The sequence below is a fragment of the Octopus bimaculoides genome, chromosome 22 (assembly GCF_046866305.1).
Source record: "Octopus bimaculoides isolate indiv1 chromosome 22, ASM4686630v1, whole genome shotgun sequence".
Taxonomy (NCBI): domain Eukaryota; kingdom Metazoa; phylum Mollusca; class Cephalopoda; order Octopoda; family Octopodidae; genus Octopus; species Octopus bimaculoides.
In genome coordinates, this window is record NC_142949.1 from 24221220 (window position 1) to 24241577 (window position 20358).

A 20358-nucleotide genomic window follows, 5' to 3' on the forward strand; every position below is an offset into this window, starting at 1 on the left:
AGCATCTGTGATCACCAGCCAATCTCTACCCATAAAATTTATTGCATGGTCCAGATGTAAGCGGCTCCACGGCTTTTCTGGTAACATCCATGGGTGAACTGGAGGCTTAGATGGCTGCCTTTGATGTTCGTTACATGAATCACATCGTCGACTGGCTATCTCTATAGCAGCATCGATACCAGGCCAATATACAGCAGTTCTTGCTAGCTGTTTCATGCGTTCCATGCCAAAGTGTCCGAGATGCAGAAGATTGAGGATCTTTGGCTGCAAGCTATGTGGAATCACAACTCTAGATCCATGTATAAGGCATCCATGACAGATACTAAGTGAGTTTGATAACTTACGGAACTTGTTGACTTCATCATTGATCTCCATGTTCTTTGGTGGCCAGCCTTCACGGACGTAGCGCATCACTGTAGATATCACTGGATCTTTCCCTGACTCTTGACGGAGGACGTTAGCATCCACAGGTTGGACTTGAATACTAAGAGCTTTGATGGCACACACCATGTCCATGTCTTCACCATTTTCCTTTCTGTCAAAGTCGTTGTCATCACCGAATGGCAAGCGACTGAGGGCATCAGCATTGCCATGATCTGCTGATTTCCGATATTCAATGGTGTAGTCAAACTGGTTCAGCCACAGGGCCCATCGTGCTAGTCTGTTAGCAGCGAGAAGTGGCGTCCCTTTCCTCGGACTGAATAGTGATGTCAGTGGCTTGTGGTCAGTCACGAGTACGAATTTACGACCGTACAAATATTGGTAAAACTTCTGCAAGCCAAATATGATAGCTAGGGCTTCCTTTTGAATTTGACTGTAGTTACGCTGTGCAGAAGTGAGAGTCTTGGACATATTGGATATTGGGCGCTCGCTTCCATCAGGATAGCGGTGAAACAGGACTGCTCCAATACCAACGTTTGATGCGTCACAAGCCAGTCCCAAAGTTTTGTTTGGATCGAAGTGTATCAGAACTTGACTTGATGAAAGTACATTTTTCAAGTGATCAAAAACTGACTGTTCCTCATCTCCCCACTTCCAAATAGTTGACTTTTTCGTAAGGCAATAGAGTGGCTCTGCTATACTGGCTAGGTTTGGGATAAACTTTCCATAAAACTGAACTGAACCTAGGAAAGATTTCAAGCTTGATTCGTTCGTTGAAGATGGCATCTTTAAGACTGCTTCGACTTTGGATCCCTTAGTGATCCCTTCAGCCGACAAAATGTGTCCAAGGTATTCTACACTGGGTAGTGCAAACTGGCACTTTTCACGGCGACATCTGAGTCCATTGTCGCTTAGACGTGTGAGCAGACACTTTAGGTTGTTTAAGTGACTGTTTGCATCTTTCCCACTGACGAGCATGTCATCCTGGAAGACGGCCACTCCAGGTAGATCATGGGTCAGGTTTTCCATGATCTCCTGAAAGTAACCAGGTGCTGACTTGATTCCGAAAGGGAGTCGTTGTTGCAGGAGTACTCCACGGTGAGTGCTGAGTGCGAGTCTGCGTTGACTTTCTGGAGCCAGTTTGATCTGATTATAGGCATCAGCAAGGTCTATCTTTGTATATCCGAATCCACCTCCGAGTTTCTGCATCAGTTCAGCAGGGAGTGGCATTGGATGACGGTGATCAGCAAGTTGGTCATCAATTCCCACAGAGTAGTCACCACAAATCCGTAGTTTGGGCTTCAGGTTGCTTGAAGCGTGTGCTTTACGAATCGGTACCACTGGCGTTCCGTATTCATTGAATTGAACAGGCTTCCAGATTCCCTTGGCGATGCCTTCTTCGTAACCTTTGGCCAGGTCATCACGAAGAGCAAATGGGACCGGACGTGCCTTGTGAAAGACTGGTGTTGCGTCCGATTTGAACTTCACTTCCAGTTCAAAGTTCTTGAGACATCCCAATTCTTGCTTGAAAAGATCTGGAAATTCATCACACATGTTGTGACAATCTTGCTGCAGGGAAACATAGGGCTCGCTTGAGGTCTTTGGATACATCCCTTCTGCACCTTCCCTCTTAGCTTGGCTGTCTATGCTTTTCAAACCTAGAGCAGTGTCTACGGAAATTCCCAGAGTCTGGATAGCATTCCGACCCAGCAAATTAAGATCAGAGATCTTGGTGACTATGTAAGGTATAAGATCCTGCTTACCAGTTGTTGGATCCTTGGTTTGGCCCATGAAAGTTCCTAGAACAGGCAGGTTGTGCTTGCTGGCAGATTCATAGCGATGCTTGACATCTTGCAGCTTTGGTCTTCCAAGTTGTTTCCAGACTGACAAGGAAACAAAATTGCCTGTAGTAGCAGTGTCCAATTCCATTGTGAACAGTCTGTTCTGGATTGTTACTGGCACAATTAAACTGTGAGTGTCTCGGGAAACTTCACCTAGGATTGCCTTGACTAGCTCAGCTTTTGTGATTCTTTTCACGGGAGTTTGTGAATGGCCATTGCGTTGCTGATGTTTTTTCCTACACACCGCTTGCAAATGACCCTTTTTATCACAAAAATGATATTTGGTTTCCCTGAAAGGACAGTCTGTTGCTTTGTGGGCCTTTCCACATCGGTAGCATTTCTCCTGGTTTGTGGAATAAGACTGCTGATGTTTCTTTTGAGGACTCTTATTCCTGTTCTGCTGGACCTTGTACACCTGCTTGGTTTTGGAACCGTATACAGTTTCTTTTGCAACCTTTGCTGCGTCTTCAGTCTCAATGGCAACCTGGACAGCACGGGCAAAATCTAGTTCTGAGTCTTTTATCTTAAAAAGCGCCTTCAGAACCGCTTCATTGTTAACCGAACATATGAATCTCTGTCTCAGAGCTTCATCCTGTGGGTTGGTGATCGCTGGAAAATCACAGGTAGCTGCATCCTGGCGTATACGTGCTGCCAGCTCCTGGAGAGTTTCGCCTGGCTTCCGCTGCATATCACTCCAAAACTTGAAACGCTCTCTCACAATGAAAAGTTTAGGGTCGAACTGTTCCTTCATGAAGTCAACGATTTCGGCCATTATCAAGTTGTTGATATCTTTAGGCGGATTTTGTTGGGTAGCCAGATTAGCAAGTAGTTTGTAAACAGTAGCAGTCTGATTGGTCAGGAACACTTGTGCCATGCGTTTTTCAGGTACAGCATTAGCAGCCACAAACGTACGGAATCTTGACCAGTAATCAGGCCATAGTTCTGTCGCTGAATCAAATGCAGTAAATGGTGGAATCGACACTGTTGTTGAAGCAGCTGAAAAATAGCCACTAGAATCGCCTTTCAACTTGTCGAGCACCAAACAGTTTTAACAGAGCGTCCATATCTCTCTGATGTTGTTGCATTTGCTTGTCCATTTGTTCCCTAAACAATTTAATAAGTTCTACTGTCTGTTTTTCAGCCATTGTTATTACGATGAATAATTTTACGGTAAAGTAAGCATGTATCCTATCGGCGACGCCAATAGACTCTGTTATGTTTCCCTCGGACTGACTCGCAGAGATAACATAACGAGTTATACAATTTAATTATTACATTTATTGTTCAATTACATACAAAGAACGCACTCACCCAATGTTCGTTATGAATAAACAAAAGTCATGTCCGCCATATATATATCAATGACATTTTCTACGACAGTCCCACAAGACAACAACAATGAAACAATGAACTCAGACGAACCACATGACACACGGAACGTCAGACGAATTACATATCTAACAGTCCATATAACAGTAAAGATGGACGAAATGCCGTTAAGTATTTCGATCGGCGTACTAATGATTCTGTCAGTAGAGTTACTACTACGCGCGCGCGCGCACACACGTGAGGAAGCGAAAAGAAGTGAGTGAGGCGCATGGCTATGCAAGTGTACAATATCATAAACATTTAATGCATTCGCATACAAACAAGAAACCGTCACAAGAAAGATTTACACAAATCTTTATTATTAACCCAAAGAAAATAGAGAACATACATATACATATATTATCTTATACAGAAAAAATATTTTCGTAAACATTCAATTTCAATATATTTTTAGATATCTTTTGTCTTAAAATATTAATGGATATAGGGCTAACCATCTTTTAAAATTATTTCAAAAGTATACACAACAGCAAATTTCTAGAATTTTGCTTTCTGGAAAGTAAATGCTAGAATTTACTTTCAAGAATAATCTAAAGCCCTGTGATTAAATTAAAGTAACTTATTATGACTTCATCAGTGAGTACAGTGCAATACCCATGAATTATGCCTGATCTCCATGATGTTACAACAGATGCAGGTGTTCAGAATGAGGAAATTACATGTAGTTGATGTAGAAGAAAATAACCCATGAAAGAATTTTGTCATTCATCCTCAAACTAGAGTTCAAGTGTTAATTCCGAAAACACGGTGACTCGGCTGAAGAAAAACAAAAGTAAATACGTTTCGTGTTTAACCGGGTTGTTAAATATATTGTTAATGAATGAATTTAAAAAAAAATAGTTCCATACCTTGTAAATGCATAATAAAATATAGAAAAACAAAAGAAAATTTTAATTTAAAGTCCCAAACTATGATATATGATATGTTATATAAATATATGTGTGTAAATATAATATCAACACATACGTTTAACTCTATTTAGAAAATTCTTTTAACATTCTAAAGAACTGAAAATATGAACACAATTCCTGTTTTATTAAATGAATAATTGGGAACTTCTTTATCAGATATCATTTTCCATTTCTTCTCTTCTTCAAGGCGGTGAAATAATGGCAATAGTTTGTCTTTGTAGTCTAATACATAAGTCAGGTACTCCTTCCTCATCACAATGACCACGTGACCACCTGTTGATATAAATATGGATATAAGGTGAAGTTTCATAATTTGTTACTCTGATTTACTCTTTACCAATCTTCAGACGTTTAAGAAAAATAGAACATGAAATTTGGCATTTTACAAGCATACAGTAATATATTTAGATATAGCTATGTTGGATCATTTGACATTAAATATCAATGTATATTGCTGAATAAAGATAGAAAAATAGAATTGTAAAAATAAGAATAAATATAAATTATATAAATATTCATAATAAAGATGATAGATTATATAAAGCAGAATAGATAGCTTGTATGTACACGCGTGTACATAATCCTTTCTACGAAAGCATAAGGCCTGAAATTTTTGGGGAGGGAACTAGTCGATTACATCGACCTCAGTGTTTCACTGGTACTTAATTTATCGACCCCCAAAAGGATGAAAGGCAAAATCAACATCGGTAGCATTTGAACTCGGATTGTAGCGACGGGCGAAATACCGCGAAGCATTTCACCCGGCGTGCTAACGGTTCTGCAGCTCGTCACTTTAACGTGTGTACATAATGTCGAGTTGTTCCAATAACATTTATGCCTCCAAAGCACCAGAATGATTTTACAAGTTTTTGTTAGCTCTATCGATCTTGAGACTTCTTTATGACTTAAACCACCGAGTGTTTCGTTATATAAGAAAATATTGGTGTAACTTGTGTCATGATGGCGTCTAATTCGCTTGACTCAAGATATACAGAAAGATGGCTCTACAGCCTTTGACATTTTTGATGTTGTTTGATCTACATGGTTGGCCTTACAACTTCTGCACCGAGCAAGTCAACTAAGTAGTAATCGGTTTAACAACGACTGCAAACACACACACACACACACACACACACACACACACACACACACACACACACACACACACACACACACACACACAGAAGCGCGCGAAATGAAAGGAGATCCGAGAATCCGATTGGTTCCTCATACAACCCTCTTGCGAACACCGATTAACAAAAGGTGTCGGTGATGTGATAGGGTCGATGATGGGTGCCGGTGAGGAGGGTGGTGTTGGAGAGGTAAGGGCAAGTGCGGCAGCGTGGGCAGGAGCAGGGGAACGAGCCAGGTTGGGAGGTTGGTTTGGGAAGAAGCTGTGGACCAAGAGGTCTTGTAGGTTGTGGGCTTGTTATAGGCGAAGGCGTGGCTGTGTGGTAAGAATCTTGCTTCCAAACCACATGATTCCGGGTTCAATCCCACTGCGTGGCACTTGCGCATGTGTATTCTACGATAGCCTCGGGCCGACCAAAGCCTTGTGAATGAATTTGGAAGACAGAAACTGAAAGAAGCCCGTCGTATATATATATATATATATATATATCTGTAAAAATATGTGACACTTATTCAGTAGCCATGATAAAACTCTGTGAATAAGTGTCACAGATTTTTACAGATAAATTCCTCTATTTGCATGATATCGAGGTCTCTTTCTTTTGTTGTCCTTCCTGTCAAGTGTGTGTGTGTGTGTGTGTGTGTGTGTGTGTGTGTGTGTGTGTGTGTGTGTGTGTGTGTGTGTGTGTGTGTGTGTGTGTGTGTGTGTGTGTGTATTGTCCCCCATCATTGCTTGACAACTGGTGTTGGTGTGTTTACGTCCCCGTAACATTAGCTAGCTAACTGGCTTCTATATTCGGAGTACAAATTTATATTTATACTACTAATAATTAGTTTTGTTAGTAAATGTCTGACTGCCAGCTGGATAAGCGTGGAATTTCAGTAAAAGAAATCAACGAACTGACTCGCACATTACAACGACGGCGAGTAGCGGAGCGTGGGCTGGTAGCTGACCACACCAAGTTGCCGGTGGAAAAGGTATCATAGTATATTGCGTCCCAAGGGGCCTACCACCACGGAACGGGGAAATCGTCATTGTAACAGTAAAACTATGCGAGACTTTTCTCAGGTTTAAAATGTGACATTGTTTTTGTTATCTACATTCCAACGATGGAGCTTTGTATCTTTGTTAGGAACTATCCCCTTCTTCAAAGAAAGAATCTAGATAATTAAAAACAGAAACGTACATACATAAATACATGTGTGTGTATGGGGCGGGGGGGGGGGGGGTTGAAAGGTTTATTTATACTTAAGACATAAACGCAGAACGCAGAGTTTAAGTGTTCGATAATAACCATAGACGCTCTTTAGAGATGTTCATTTCATATACAAGCCAACAAGAGTGGATTTATGTAGTCATTCGACATACTAAAAACAGACGCTAAAATCACTCTCAAGTTACTATCTGTCTGTTTATCATTCTGGCCGGGTATTGAAAAGGGTACTTTTGATAATATAATACTCGATATACAACGGAAGTAATTTGAGATGGCCAACATAGTTGGAGTGCCTTACATTGTGGGTCAGCTCACACGAGGATGAGAAACCAACATTGACAACAAACATTTTATGCATTCCGGAGTAAATTTCAAGATAAAATTAGTTACCTTTCTTCACCACATCGATCATTTTAGGAACTGCATCTGCTGGTATATGCCCTTCTCCCATGCCTCCAGAAATGACTAATGCATCGTATGAGTCTGTGGAATAATAAGAAATGATTGCAGAGAAACATGACATGAAGTATTTTGCTCAAGAAATTGAACCAATGATCGAGCGATAATGAGTGCAACACACAAACCACCAGGCCACGTGCCTACACAATAAGCTATAAATAACAGTGTGTATATATTGGGTTAAAAACCCCTTTTGGTAGGAAAAAATTGACCCCTGGATCTATTCTTTGTAAGCCTAGAACTTATTCTATCAGTCTATTTTGCCGAACCGCTATCTTACGGGGGCACAAACACATCAGCATCGGTTGTCAAGCGATGGCGTGAGTACAAACACAGACACTCACACACCCATATATATACACATATACATACATATACGACGGGCTTCTTTCAGTTTCCGTTTACCAAATCCACTCACAAGGCTTTGGTCGGCCCGGGGCTACAGTAGAAGACACTTGTCCAAGGTGCCACGCAGTGAGACTGAACCCGAGACCATGTGGTTGGGAAGTTTCTTACCACACGGCCACACCTGCACCAAGATATATATATATATATATATATATATATGGTCGCATGTATATATGATTTCTTCATGTTTCATATAATTTAATAATAGTTTAGTCAGTTTCAGTACTTACGCATTAATTTTAAAATTTTAAACCAGATACAAAGTTGTCCATACGACTTTAAATAATCTACTTATACATATATGTTATGGCTGAAACGAACTCCTTGTTTAGAGGCACAAATTTACAACACTGTATATGCACGTATATTTTTGTGATTTCATAACTATGTATGATAATAATAATTGCTAATATTTTCAACGATAAAAGTTGTGAAAATCTGTGACAATATTTGCGTGTGGTATGATTGCAAAGGGTGGAAATTGACAATGTTTTCTACTGTAATAATAGACAATAACTTCTAAGATAAAAATACTCAATATTTTCTATGGTGATGATAGAAAATTGTTTTTATGATAATAATTGACAATAAGTTCCATGGTAATGATATACAATAGGCGCAGGAGTGGCTGTGTTGTAAGTAGCTTGCTTACCAACCACATGGTTCTGGGTTCATTCCTACTGCGTGGCACCTTGGGCAAGTGTCTTCTACTATAGTCTCGAACCGACCAAAGCCTTGTGAGTGGATTTGATAGACGGAAACTGAAAGAAGCCCGTCGTATATATGTATATATATGTATGTGTGTTTGTGTGTCTGTGTTTGTCCCCCCCCCCTCCAACATCGCTTGACAACCGATGCTGGTGTGTTTACGTGCCCGTAACTTAGTGGTTCGGCAAAAAAGACCGATAGAATAAGTACTAGGCTTCTAAAGAATAAGTCCTGGGGTCGATTTGATTCGACTAAAGGCGGTGCTCCAGCATGGCCACAGTCAAATGATTGAAACAAGTAAAAGAGTAAAAGAGAGAGAGAGAGTAATAGTTTTTATGGTAATAATTTCACAAATAAAAGTTGGCTTACCGTTTGGAATATCGACTTCTTTGTCAAAGTATTTGCAGTAGAAGTTTGTATAAATTCCTTTTACTTTGGCCTTGTCCAGCATGGCAGCTGACGGATCGAGTGCATCGATGTTCTTGAAATTAAGTGAAGCCAACTTAGGTAAAAAAAGAAAAAGAAAAAAAGAATAGTAAAGAACATTATTGAAAATATGTATTGAAGCACAGACACACTGAGTAAAGAAATTTGGTCAAACTCCAGTGTTCGACCCGAGCAAAAAAAAAAAAAAATAGTGCAATAGGTGTAAAACAACATGTAGTAAAAAAAACACGTAGGAAAGAAAAACGCGCGCTGACGAACGGAGGCGGGGGTGAGAGGACTGGGAACATTCATATTCGTTTACTACATGTTGTTTTACATCTATTATACTATTTTTATTTATTTTTGTGACCGGGTGTTAACGTTGAGTCTTCGGATCCTGTGAGATTGATCGTCGTGTGAATTTTCCGAGTCTTCTCCCCTGCCCCCCCCCTCGTTCACCAGCGTGCATTTTTGTTTTTTTATTCGTTTACTACATGTTGTTTTACACCTATTACATTTTTTTTTTTTTTTTTTTTGCTCGGGTCAAACACTGGAGTTTGACCAGAAATTTTACGTCAGTTCCGACGACGAGTATCCCAGTTGTTCGATCCATGGAACTTTTTACTCCTTGAATCAGAGTGTAAAATGGCTGTGTATTTCACAGGCAAGTTGCACTATCAACGTAATCCCCAGTCAAACTCAACATTATTTTCTGTAACGAGTCTCGTCCTTCAATTACATATACAGTGTATCCAACATGCTTCCACACAGTTTCTCTCAACCTATATTCATTCAGAAGACTTATATCCAACCCTGGCTATAACAGAAAAGGTTTCCTCTAAACTCCGCGCAGTGAGATCAATCGCAACACTTCATTTATCATGAAAAGCAATTTTTAAGCATTAGGCCATATCTACGCTTGTTCTCCACAATTCCTGTGATATAGACATTAATATGACTTAACGATAGCCGTGCAGTAAGGGAGAAAAACTGAAGAAGGTTAATTGTTAATGGTTGTCTCCATCACTTTTGAGACATTGCAAATAGGTTTAACAAGATCATTGTTTGTAGGATCCAAAGACTTGCCTTTTGGGTAATGATGCATATTGTAAGGAGTTTCCTAAGGAAACGATACATCCTTAGAATGAGAAAGCAAGAGAGACAGAGAGAAATAGAGAGAGAGAGGAGAGAGGGGGGAGAGGAGAACGAGTTGAAGCAACTTAAAGATTTGACCAGAGGCTAACTCTGAGGTGCACTATTTGTAGATAATAGAAGGAACATTTTCAGAAAAAATCCGTGGCCATCTTAGTTTGAAATGAGTAGAGGTGCTCTTGCGTGCGTGTGTGTAGTAAACCTAACGAAGTAGAAAAGAATAGTTTTGAATGAGAATTACCCAGTATGTTCAATGTGAATTCTTTCACTGCATTACTTATGTCTCAGATTAACTTTGCCCTTCGTCTTACTACAGTCGATAAAATAAGAATTAAAAAAAAAACCTCAAAGAATACAAAACTCCAAGGTCGATATAAACGATTGTTCCTGTTCGGCCAAAATAGCGGCCTTGAACCTAACAATAACAACAATAAAGTTGATTTCTAATGTAGACACCAAGTCACATATTAGGAACGGAGAGAGAGAGAGAGAGAGAGAGAGAGAGGGGGGGGGGGAGCGAGCGAGCGAGAGAGACAGAGAGAGAGTTATAGTCGACAATATCAGAAGGATGAAAGACAAATTTGACTTCGGCTAGACTCAAAATTAGAAAGAATAGTAACGTAATAAATATCGCAACGCATTATGTCTATTGATTTGAAGAATCTATCAACCCATCGCTTTGAAACAACAATTAATAATATAATATAATAAATTAATAATTCCGTTAAATAGTTATCTCTCTCCTCGTTTGATGCCATTTAAACAACAAATAAAAAATCCTCTAAAGAATATGGTAAACTGTCCCAAATTATTTGCTTCCATTTTTACCCAGTCTTCTCGTTATAACTTGGAACATGTCTCAAATAAAAGGAAGACGCCATGTAAAGAGTTTATGAAGAAAACAAGAAGAATTAGGGACATCACACTACTTCATAATTGAAAAGCTGGGGTGAGTGACAGAAGCGAGAGAATGGCTACTTAGAAGATTCCCTGGTATCTAATAACCTCTTTTAACAATTTATGGTCTACTTCGTCTTTCAACTTCCCAGGATTGATAAACAGGTAAGCCCCAGTAACAGACTGGAGAGAAGTTAATCGAATGTACTCTGTCACAAAATTTCAGACGGTGTGTTGATCTCAGAAATTGATATTTTATTGCTGAATGAAAATCTCATTTGAAGAAACCGTCCTTCTATGCGTCTTCAACTTTGAATGGAGTCACATGGCACTTTCCTTGCATTCCGAGTGTCTCTGCATCTTAACTTGGTGCAGTTCATCCCTCTCCAGATCTGATTACAGCCAACTTCTTGAAGAGAGAGAGAGAGAGAGAGAGAGAGAGAAAGAGAGAGAGAGAGAGAGAGAGAAAGAGAGAGAGAGATAGAGAGAGATAGAGAAAGAGAGACCTTACTACTAGTACATTAGAAAGAAAGGCAAAATAGTCCTCCACAGGATATGAACTCAGATCACAGAGTATCAGAACGAATACTGCTAAGCATTCTATCCAGCACTAACAACTCCAACATCTCTGTTAATTCGTCTTATGTAAAAAAATATAACTCAAATGAAGAGAATAAAGGTTTGTGGAAAAATCTTCAACTACCACTAAAACCTTTAGCTGCTAGTCTGATACCTGACTGGCTCATTCATGTACAACACTCACGAGTTAACCTCAGCACAATACGGCCAGTCTCACAATAGAACATTTACGATAATACACTATATACAATACAAATTATCAGACACTAAACCATGTGGTTCTTCTTTTTCTTTTCTTTCTCTCTTTTTTTTTTTATTTAAATTTACCTTTTCTTTCTAGATAATTTTTACAATTGTAAGAACAAAAGCAAACCCTTTACTCTTTTATTCTACCCCAACATTCAAAACAAAGAAATTAGAACAGCTGACGAGACAAACGTGTGTTTATTGTTTCCGCTTAAAAGTATATTCACGAAACAAGTTAGATTTGTATTGTATGTCTTGAGTGACAACGACCATAATACAATGGATACTAAACGTCTGAATTATTATTAACACCGTCGTGTAACGAAAGACTGGCTCCTCTAAATACTGTTTCTAGGAGCAATATAACAACTGTTAATTTACTCCTTGCTCTTTTAAGTCACCTCCGAATTCTGCTTCTAAGAGCAATATAACAACTGTTAATTTACACCTTTAAATGTCTTTATATATCCAATTAGTGCTTGTAGGGTAGAAGCAAGAAAAGATTGTTCAATGTAAGGTCAACTCTGATCGAGAAGACATATGATGAAAGCTACTTCAGCTGTAACCCTTCCATTATTAAAGGGGTACAGACGACTACTTTGTGTAAAATACCATTTCCTTATCTATGACTGTAAAGTGAAATTTATGTGAGAATTGGCATCTATTTCTAGTAGGTCGAGTGGCCACTCAGAAACTATCTTGTTGTCTTGATTGCATTGTAGTCGTTCTTTGTTATTTAACTTCAGCTCAGCTCTATTTGAGAAGATCTATAATCAAATGTGTCCCAACGGTGACTAACTCATCTTATTTTCAAATTAGCCGACAGTTTCATTAATGATAGAAAATGACACATCAAAACAATGAAAAAAAATTACATTGATAAATTTCTTATTTAAAGACATCACGCTTTTTAGTTAAAAGAATGAAATCTATTTCCAATAATTCTTAAATGTTATCTACCTGGTAAAAATAATGAGTCATAATCGATACTCATGCTATCAAAAATGACTGGTAATACTCTTTTTTTTTTTTGATGTTTCATTGAATGATTTAATAATAATCATAAAATCAATTCAAGATAATAATACTGTATTTGCATGAAATCGAAATATATGCATGTAGTCTTACATTGGTTAATACACTGCAGGGATAATTCACATTAGACTATTTGCATTTTTATATGTATGCAAGTTGTACATACGCCTATATAACTTAAAATGTAATTAGTATTATTCGGATAGTTCTTTTGTCACAATATTCATAGAACTGCGATTTCCGTTCCCATAGTTATTTATTAGTATTTTATGACTGTTATCGGGGCATAAAGCTTTCATTGACTTAACAAAAGAGAAGATGAGTAAACAGTAACTTGATTAAATGACTGATGTGATTTGTTGATGGTCATGGCAAATGCTGCTTTTATGGGAAATTGTTCCGTTCATCACAAAAGGAATATTTGTCACACTTGGTGAAAGCTTCATCCAAAGGATAAACACTTCCCCTTACTATCTTTCCATGAATGTATAGATCATGCAGGGACATTACCAACAAACAGGTGCCATTCAATAATCCTCTCTCGTCAGATTATCCAATAACATAATCTATCCAAGCTTAGATTTCAGCACGTGCGGCGGCATTCCTGAATGAGTCCGAGAATTAAAAAAAATCAACAACAGCAATATAATCTTCTCAAGAAAAACATTCCTTTGATTTACCACGTAGTAATGTCAGAGTAGACTGATTTGTTTGTTAATTAATTAATTAATCTTTTATATTATATTATATATATATATATCAATCGTGTTTTCATAGCGATCTGCAGCAACCTTCAAAAGAAATCTTCTCGTCCTCCAATCTGTTACATTTTCTGTAAAGCTTAGTTTATGAAATCTCCACAGATTTGATATTCTTATGCAAGACTCTAAAATTGTAGCATTTGAACCTTTATGTATAACTGGTGCTGCCTGGCTAAATTCTCCACCATAAAGAAAAACTTTGCCACCAAATGGCCGATCTGGTGACATAATTTCCTTAAAACAGAGGATATCAATTGCACGAAGTGCATTGCTGGAAAGCGTTGAGGCTTTGTCAACTATTATTGCAGTAACAGCTTTTATTTTCGTAGAGTTTTCAGAAGGTATTCTCATGTGTGATGTTGAGTTTTCAGCAATTCGAACAAGAAGTTTCAATTCACTGTGGAGTGTTCTTCCTCCAATAAGCAAATCTGCAGCAAAGTGACAGTTGTGTTCAGGCTAATCATATAAATGATCAAAGTGTTATATGGTATGTTTTGCTTTAACCATCAGGACCGTCCATAAAGAAAAAAGAATTGTTCTCTGCATCAACACTTTTATTTGCAGTCAGGATATATTCAAGTATTTCACATTGCTTTTAGTTAGTGTTTGCTATTCGCCTTTCAGCTTCAACAGTCGTTTCATTGTAATTTTCAATATTCTCTCCAATAATTTGGGTGTATACAGTAGGCAGATATAAATCCTGGCAGTGTAAGCCATGTAAGAAGAGAATCGAGTCTATAGCTTGTAATGCCCTCTGAACAGCAACTTCATGTTTTTGTTCTGGCATAGTCTTCAATCCTGCTGTCTTCAAGCTGACAGTACAATTCTGCAAGGTCTTTGGAGAGCAGTAAAAATACAGATTAGAGTAAATAACTGCCTGAGGGGTTCAAGCATCTGAGCAACAGATGTTTCTGCCAAGCATCTCCTCCGCATATCATCATTCTACAGAAAGTTCCTTTGATTTGCAGCTTCAGGATAATTGTTATATAGTACGTCATCAACTGTTCTAAGATCATCAAAACTGCGAGCTCTTTTAACGTGTAACAATAACAATCTCAGATGAAATCTTTCTTCTTCTCTAAGGCATACACGATAAAGTCTTGAAATAGTTTTCTCTCCTCTTCTCTTGTGTGGCTTCCTAACAGTCATCTCTTTGTCAACCATATAAGGATATGGGAAGTTAGTATATAACAAGTGTCACGTGTTTTTATATTGTTCGTTAAGGACAAGCCATGTTGTTAACGGAGTGTTAGACAGGCAGCTTCTTTTTCATTACCTTCTCGGAAAAAAGCTTATTGTTCCTGTTTATTGACGAAATTCTTTAGGAAACTTCTTTCGGCAGTGTCCATTTTCCATGTAAGTTTCTTTCAGGCTTTCTTCACCGCAAGGTTCATGTATCAGGCATTCTTTTATAATAACATGAAGCAAGGGTTCAGTTTTTATGTCAGCAATTTCGGCGCAAACAAACAACTTCATGTCTTTACACCAGATCTTTAAACTTGTCATCTTGCTGCAAGATATGGGTAAACCTCTTTATAAAACTCAATAGTGCTCAAATAAGCTATAACTCTATTGAGAACGTGTCTTTTTGTAACGTTATCCAAAATTTGTTTTAGCTTCAGTTTGAAACACTTTACTACCAGATCTAATCCATCTGATTGATTTCATTCATGAAAGAGGTTTCCCTTAATTTCTGGTCAGTTTGGGTTATATGTCACAGCTATGAAAATATCAGGTGTGCTACGTTGATTTAGTGTAGCCATTGTGTTGTGATAGCATTCTTGTATGTTTTGTGGGGATCCTTGAGACGAAGATGGAAGAATAAGTGTGCGCCCAGGCTGAACTACAGCATATTGTGCAACGTTGTTTAAATGATCAGTTAAACCACTGTACAATTCCGCTTTGAATACCAAAGATTCTGCACGAAAGAAGAGATAGGTAAAATCAAGGTGAGGAGCATCTCAATAAAAACATGAGAACTTAAGTTGAAAACTATATTAAATTATGAACGAATGTTGTGATGAGAGTTACGATGCCCCTTTGCGAGAGATAGATTGGTCCGAGTAAAGTATAAATAGTAACGATCCGAGTGAGTTCAGAGTTTGGAGTCAAGTGAAGTTCGTATTAGTTCACAGTGAGATTGGAAGGTGTCGGCTGGTTAGTTCACAAGGAATATTGATTATTGGTTCATAAAGGGAATTGTTAGTTCGTTACATTGTTTTTACTGTTGATAGGTTATCTTATTTATTGAACGTAACAAATTACATTACAACATATGGCAACGAGGTTAAGAGGTGGTGATGTGTACAGGATTGAGCGGGTTTAATGAAACTTAGAAAAGACAAACTGGACTATATGTTGACAAAAATATAATTTTCATGTTTTCTATTGAGTAGAGGCGGTTTAGCCATTAATATTTGGAGGCGTCCTGTTAAACAAAGATCACACCGCTTATTGGTAGTGTTAAAAGACGAGGGTTTTGCTAGGATACGCCATTTTAAACTATAAATGTTTTTTTTTATCCTTTAATTCCCAGAGGTGGCTACTAAGCCCTGTAGAGTTTGCTTTACTTCTATTTCTAAAACTAGATTGGTGTGAATTGTATCTAATATCATTTGGCTCTTCCGTGGCTCCTATATACGATTTTGTATGGTTATTTGCAAGCACGTCGCATTGGTATACAACACGTTTTGTTTTACACTCATTAGAAAATTGACACTTATTTCTGTTTCTGCAGCCACATAAAATATTCAGTTTATCTGTGCTAGTGTTGTGTTGAGAATGGGGGCTACTGTTCCTCGGGTCGTTGTCCGTGTTGCTTGAAGGCGCGTCATTAGGAGTGAGATTTATTCTATTTGTCGGTTGGCTGTTATGTTTTATGTTACTAATTTTCCTGGTTTCGTAGGAGGTGTCTAGCTTATTATTTATCGAGGATATTATCGAGGCTAGTAGTTAAGTTACTAGTCAGGCTATGGCCTACTCTAATTTTATTCTTGAATATTGCTGCATATTTATTATTTAAGTTGAAGAGATTATCAAAAGAGGGTCGTCCAAAAAAGTTTGATTCCGAAATGTTGGAAGCTCTTGTTTCAGAGAACCCTACCGTTATCACTAAGGGATTTGCAGAACAGTTAAACGTGGCCCATACAACCGTGGTACGCCAGCTAAAACACATTGGAAAGGTTTCAGTGGCTGGAAAATGGGTCTCCCACGAGCTGTCTCCAGAGATTCGACAACAGCGTGTTGCTTGTTGTCAATCGTTGCTTTTGCGACACTTTCAAGCAACATTTTTAGATAGGCTTGTTGCAGGTGATGAGAAGTGGATTCTTTACCATAATGTTAAACGTCACCGTTCTTGGATCAGTCGAGGAGGACGGCCAGTTCAACAACCGAGAGCAGGACTTCATCCAAAGAAGATCATATTGAGTGTATGGTGGTATATTAAAGGAGTAATCCATTATGAACTGTTGGACAACAACCAAACAATTAATGCTAATCTTTAATGTGAGCAACTTCGTCGTTTGAAAACAGTTCTGAGCCAAAAGCGACCATCCTTGGTTAACAGAAAGGGTGTCATCTTCCATCACGATAATGCTCGTCTTCACACAGCTCAACTGACCAAAACTCTCTTAGAAGAACTTGTTTGGGAAATACTGCCTCATCCTCCATATTCACCTGACCTTGCTCCTTCTGATTACCATCTGTTCCGAGGACTACAGAACCATTTCGATGGACTTAGGTTAACAACAAGAGAAGATATTGAAAATGAGTTGGATTCATATTTTCGTTCTAAACCTACAGAATTCTACAAGCGAGGTATTTATAAGCTTGCTGAAAGATGGAATGAGGTCATTGAAAACAATGGAGAGTATGTTAATGAATAAATATTTCCATAGCCATTGGCTTATTCATTTTTACTATAGCTCTTTAAATCGTACATTACTTTTGCACCAACCCCTCTCTCACACACACACACACACACACACACACACACACACACACACACACACACACACACACACACACACACACACACACACACACACACACACACACACACACACACACACACACACACACACACACACACACACACACACACACACACACGTTATTGCATCTGTTCTCGGTTTCATCTGGGTTCTCGTCTGAAGCTTACATGCTCGCCATGACGCCCTCCTACTCGACCAGTGATTGCGTAGCCTAAAATAATAGTTCTAATAAGGTTTGCACAGCATCTCACAGGCCCTCTCCACCCGAATGCCATGATCCAGAAATAACCCAGGGCAAGATATCCGGTGGCCATATGACTAGGAGACTCATGCACGCGAGGGCATCATAGTCTCAAGCACAATGAAAAGACACCCCCCTCCCCGCTACAAATGTTCAGTGTCCTTTCCTGCATACACACACACCAACATAAACTCATATATTTTCACACCCAACAACAACAACGATGTGACGTCGCTAAGAAACTAATTATCACTTTCTAGACAGTTTGACGCCAATATCCTGTCCTAGCACATGATCCTAGGAATTCAGATTGGAATACAGAATTGACACAATAATACCTGGTGACCAGCCTTGACAACTAGCAGTCGAGTATTTAAAAGTCATCGTGAACTCTCCTCATTCGGTTTCTAAAAACCTGACAAAGCAGCCTACGAAGCTTTAAGTAGTTCGAATTAAACTTATATATGTATCTCTTACCAAATTAGTTGAGTGTCGCATTACTTCGTTTGTCCAATCACTCGTATATCACTCGTGCGGATGCGCGCGTGCGTGTCTGTGTGTGTGTATTCTTTTACTCTTTTATTCTCTTACTTGTTTCAGTCATTTCACTGCGGCCATGCAGGAGCACCACCTTTAGTCGAACAAATCGACCCCCAAGACTTATTATTTGTAAGCCTAGTGCTTATACTATCGTATTTTTTGCCGAACCGCTAAGTTACGGGGACGTAAACACACCAACATCTGTTGTCAAGCGATGGTGACAGACCCACAAAATGTATACACACACATACATACATACATACATACATATATATATACACACACACAATAATAGGATAAACTCTTATATAAGAATTTATCAAGTAGTTATCGTGAAAAAAATTCATAGGGAAGACTATCGTTTTTTCCTAAATCATATTAATCTATTTATATATATGAGGGCATAATTATACAAGAATGCCTCACGTTAACTACAGTAATAAATACATGTGTTTATTACGGTAGTTAACGTGAGGCATTCTTGTATAGTTATGCCCTTATATATATATATATATATATATATATATATATATATATATATATATATATATATATATATGTATATATATATAACTTTTATAATTAATATTCTAAAAGAATATATAATTGAACTTATGTTGAGTGCTCAATTATCTTTGAGCAAATAAATGTGTATATATGTGATTTTATATTATTAATTCATCAATAATATATTTAGGAAATCAATATTTAGTATTTCAAAAGATATATATCCAACATAACATGGTAGCATAATAAATTTAAAAGTTCAAAACATAAAAATAAAAATACGGAATATAAATATCGATACATATAAAAATCTAAAAATAGATAAATATATGTTTAAATATATATGCGTATAAAAATTTTATGTGTAAATAAGCATGAATATTATAAATTCTAAAATATAAAATATAAAGAAGCCTAAAGTTAAAAGAATAAAATATCTTACGATCGTTTCACGGATATTACTACAATCGCAAAGTGATCTAAAGATCATCTTATTGTTAGTAATTCCGTTCTTCAGAGATGCATTAAGAATCCTTTATATACCTATATATTATTAAAGTCTAAAAATTAGAAATAATAATATATACTGTCCTTCTTATAAGTTTTCATGTTAGTCCTTCTGAAGTATGTAAAATTTGTTCGTTTTCTCCTTTGTTGAAGTTTCGATTATTGAACATTTATTTATATAAAAATTGGTATATTTTTTAAAAGTATACAAGATCTCGGCGAATTTCATCTTGTTATTATAGGTGTTGGTAATTTTGTAAATCCGATTCAATTTTGAAAGTTTGTCCACCACGAGTATTTAACATTGAAATTTAAATTTAGTAGATTTCCGAAAGTTGCAAATAAATAGTGTTTTTATGAGAAGATTCCATTTTAAATTCGATTTCACTTTTTTTTTTTTTTTTTTCTGAAGTAATATATTGGAATCTGAGTTCAAACTCTCATCATTCATTTTTAATTCATTAATTGTAAATAGTTATCATTAGAATTCCCCCACTAAATCTCTACGTTTAACATGCATATATATTTCTAATGTTTCCCCTATATTCATGTATATATAAATATATGTATGTACACCCAAATATGTGCGCTTTTTATATAGATAAGTTCTTAAGAATACAAACGGGTTTTTTTATTTTACCTTATTTTTGGATTTATTATAATATTTGAAAGTTTTATAATATCTATGTTTGCATGATGTTATCGCATCTAATCTATTATTTATTAAGTTATCTAGTTTATATAATAATATGTTCAGCGATTCTATTGTGCATAAACGACAATATTTTGATTTATGTGTGTATGGTGTAGCGGAATCCATTATTGACCAGTCTAGTTTATAATTAGTTTTATTTTTATTAAGTTTTTGTATATATGTAGCTAGTGAGGTTGTATTATTATTTATATTTGGTTTAAATGAATGTATATGTGCCAGGTATCTTTCTTTAAAATTAATAGAGATTCTTATGTATACCATTTTATGTGAGTTATTATTTATTGTTACTATGCATTTATATATTATATTTAATCT

General features: G+C 37.3%; 1 protein-coding gene across 5 annotated transcripts in view; it reads right to left on the minus strand.

Moving 5' to 3' along the window:
* Nucleotides 1–3888: 3888 nt before the first annotated feature.
* Nucleotides 3889–20358, minus strand: part of LOC149131416 (methyltransferase-like protein 27) — a 59644-nt gene continuing 43174 nt past the window's right edge. For all 5 annotated transcript variants that reach the window (XM_089339836.1, XM_089339838.1, XM_089339837.1 and 2 more), the window contains 3 exons: nt 8815–8947; nt 7261–7353; nt 3889–4795 (listed from right to left, as the gene is read on the minus strand). In XM_089339836.1, coding sequence (XP_089195962.1) covers nt 4611–4795; nt 7261–7353; nt 8815–8947 — 411 coding nt within the window. In that variant the 3' untranslated portion in view covers nt 3889–4610. The remainder of the gene's footprint in view (nt 4796–7260; nt 7354–8814; nt 8948–20358) is intronic.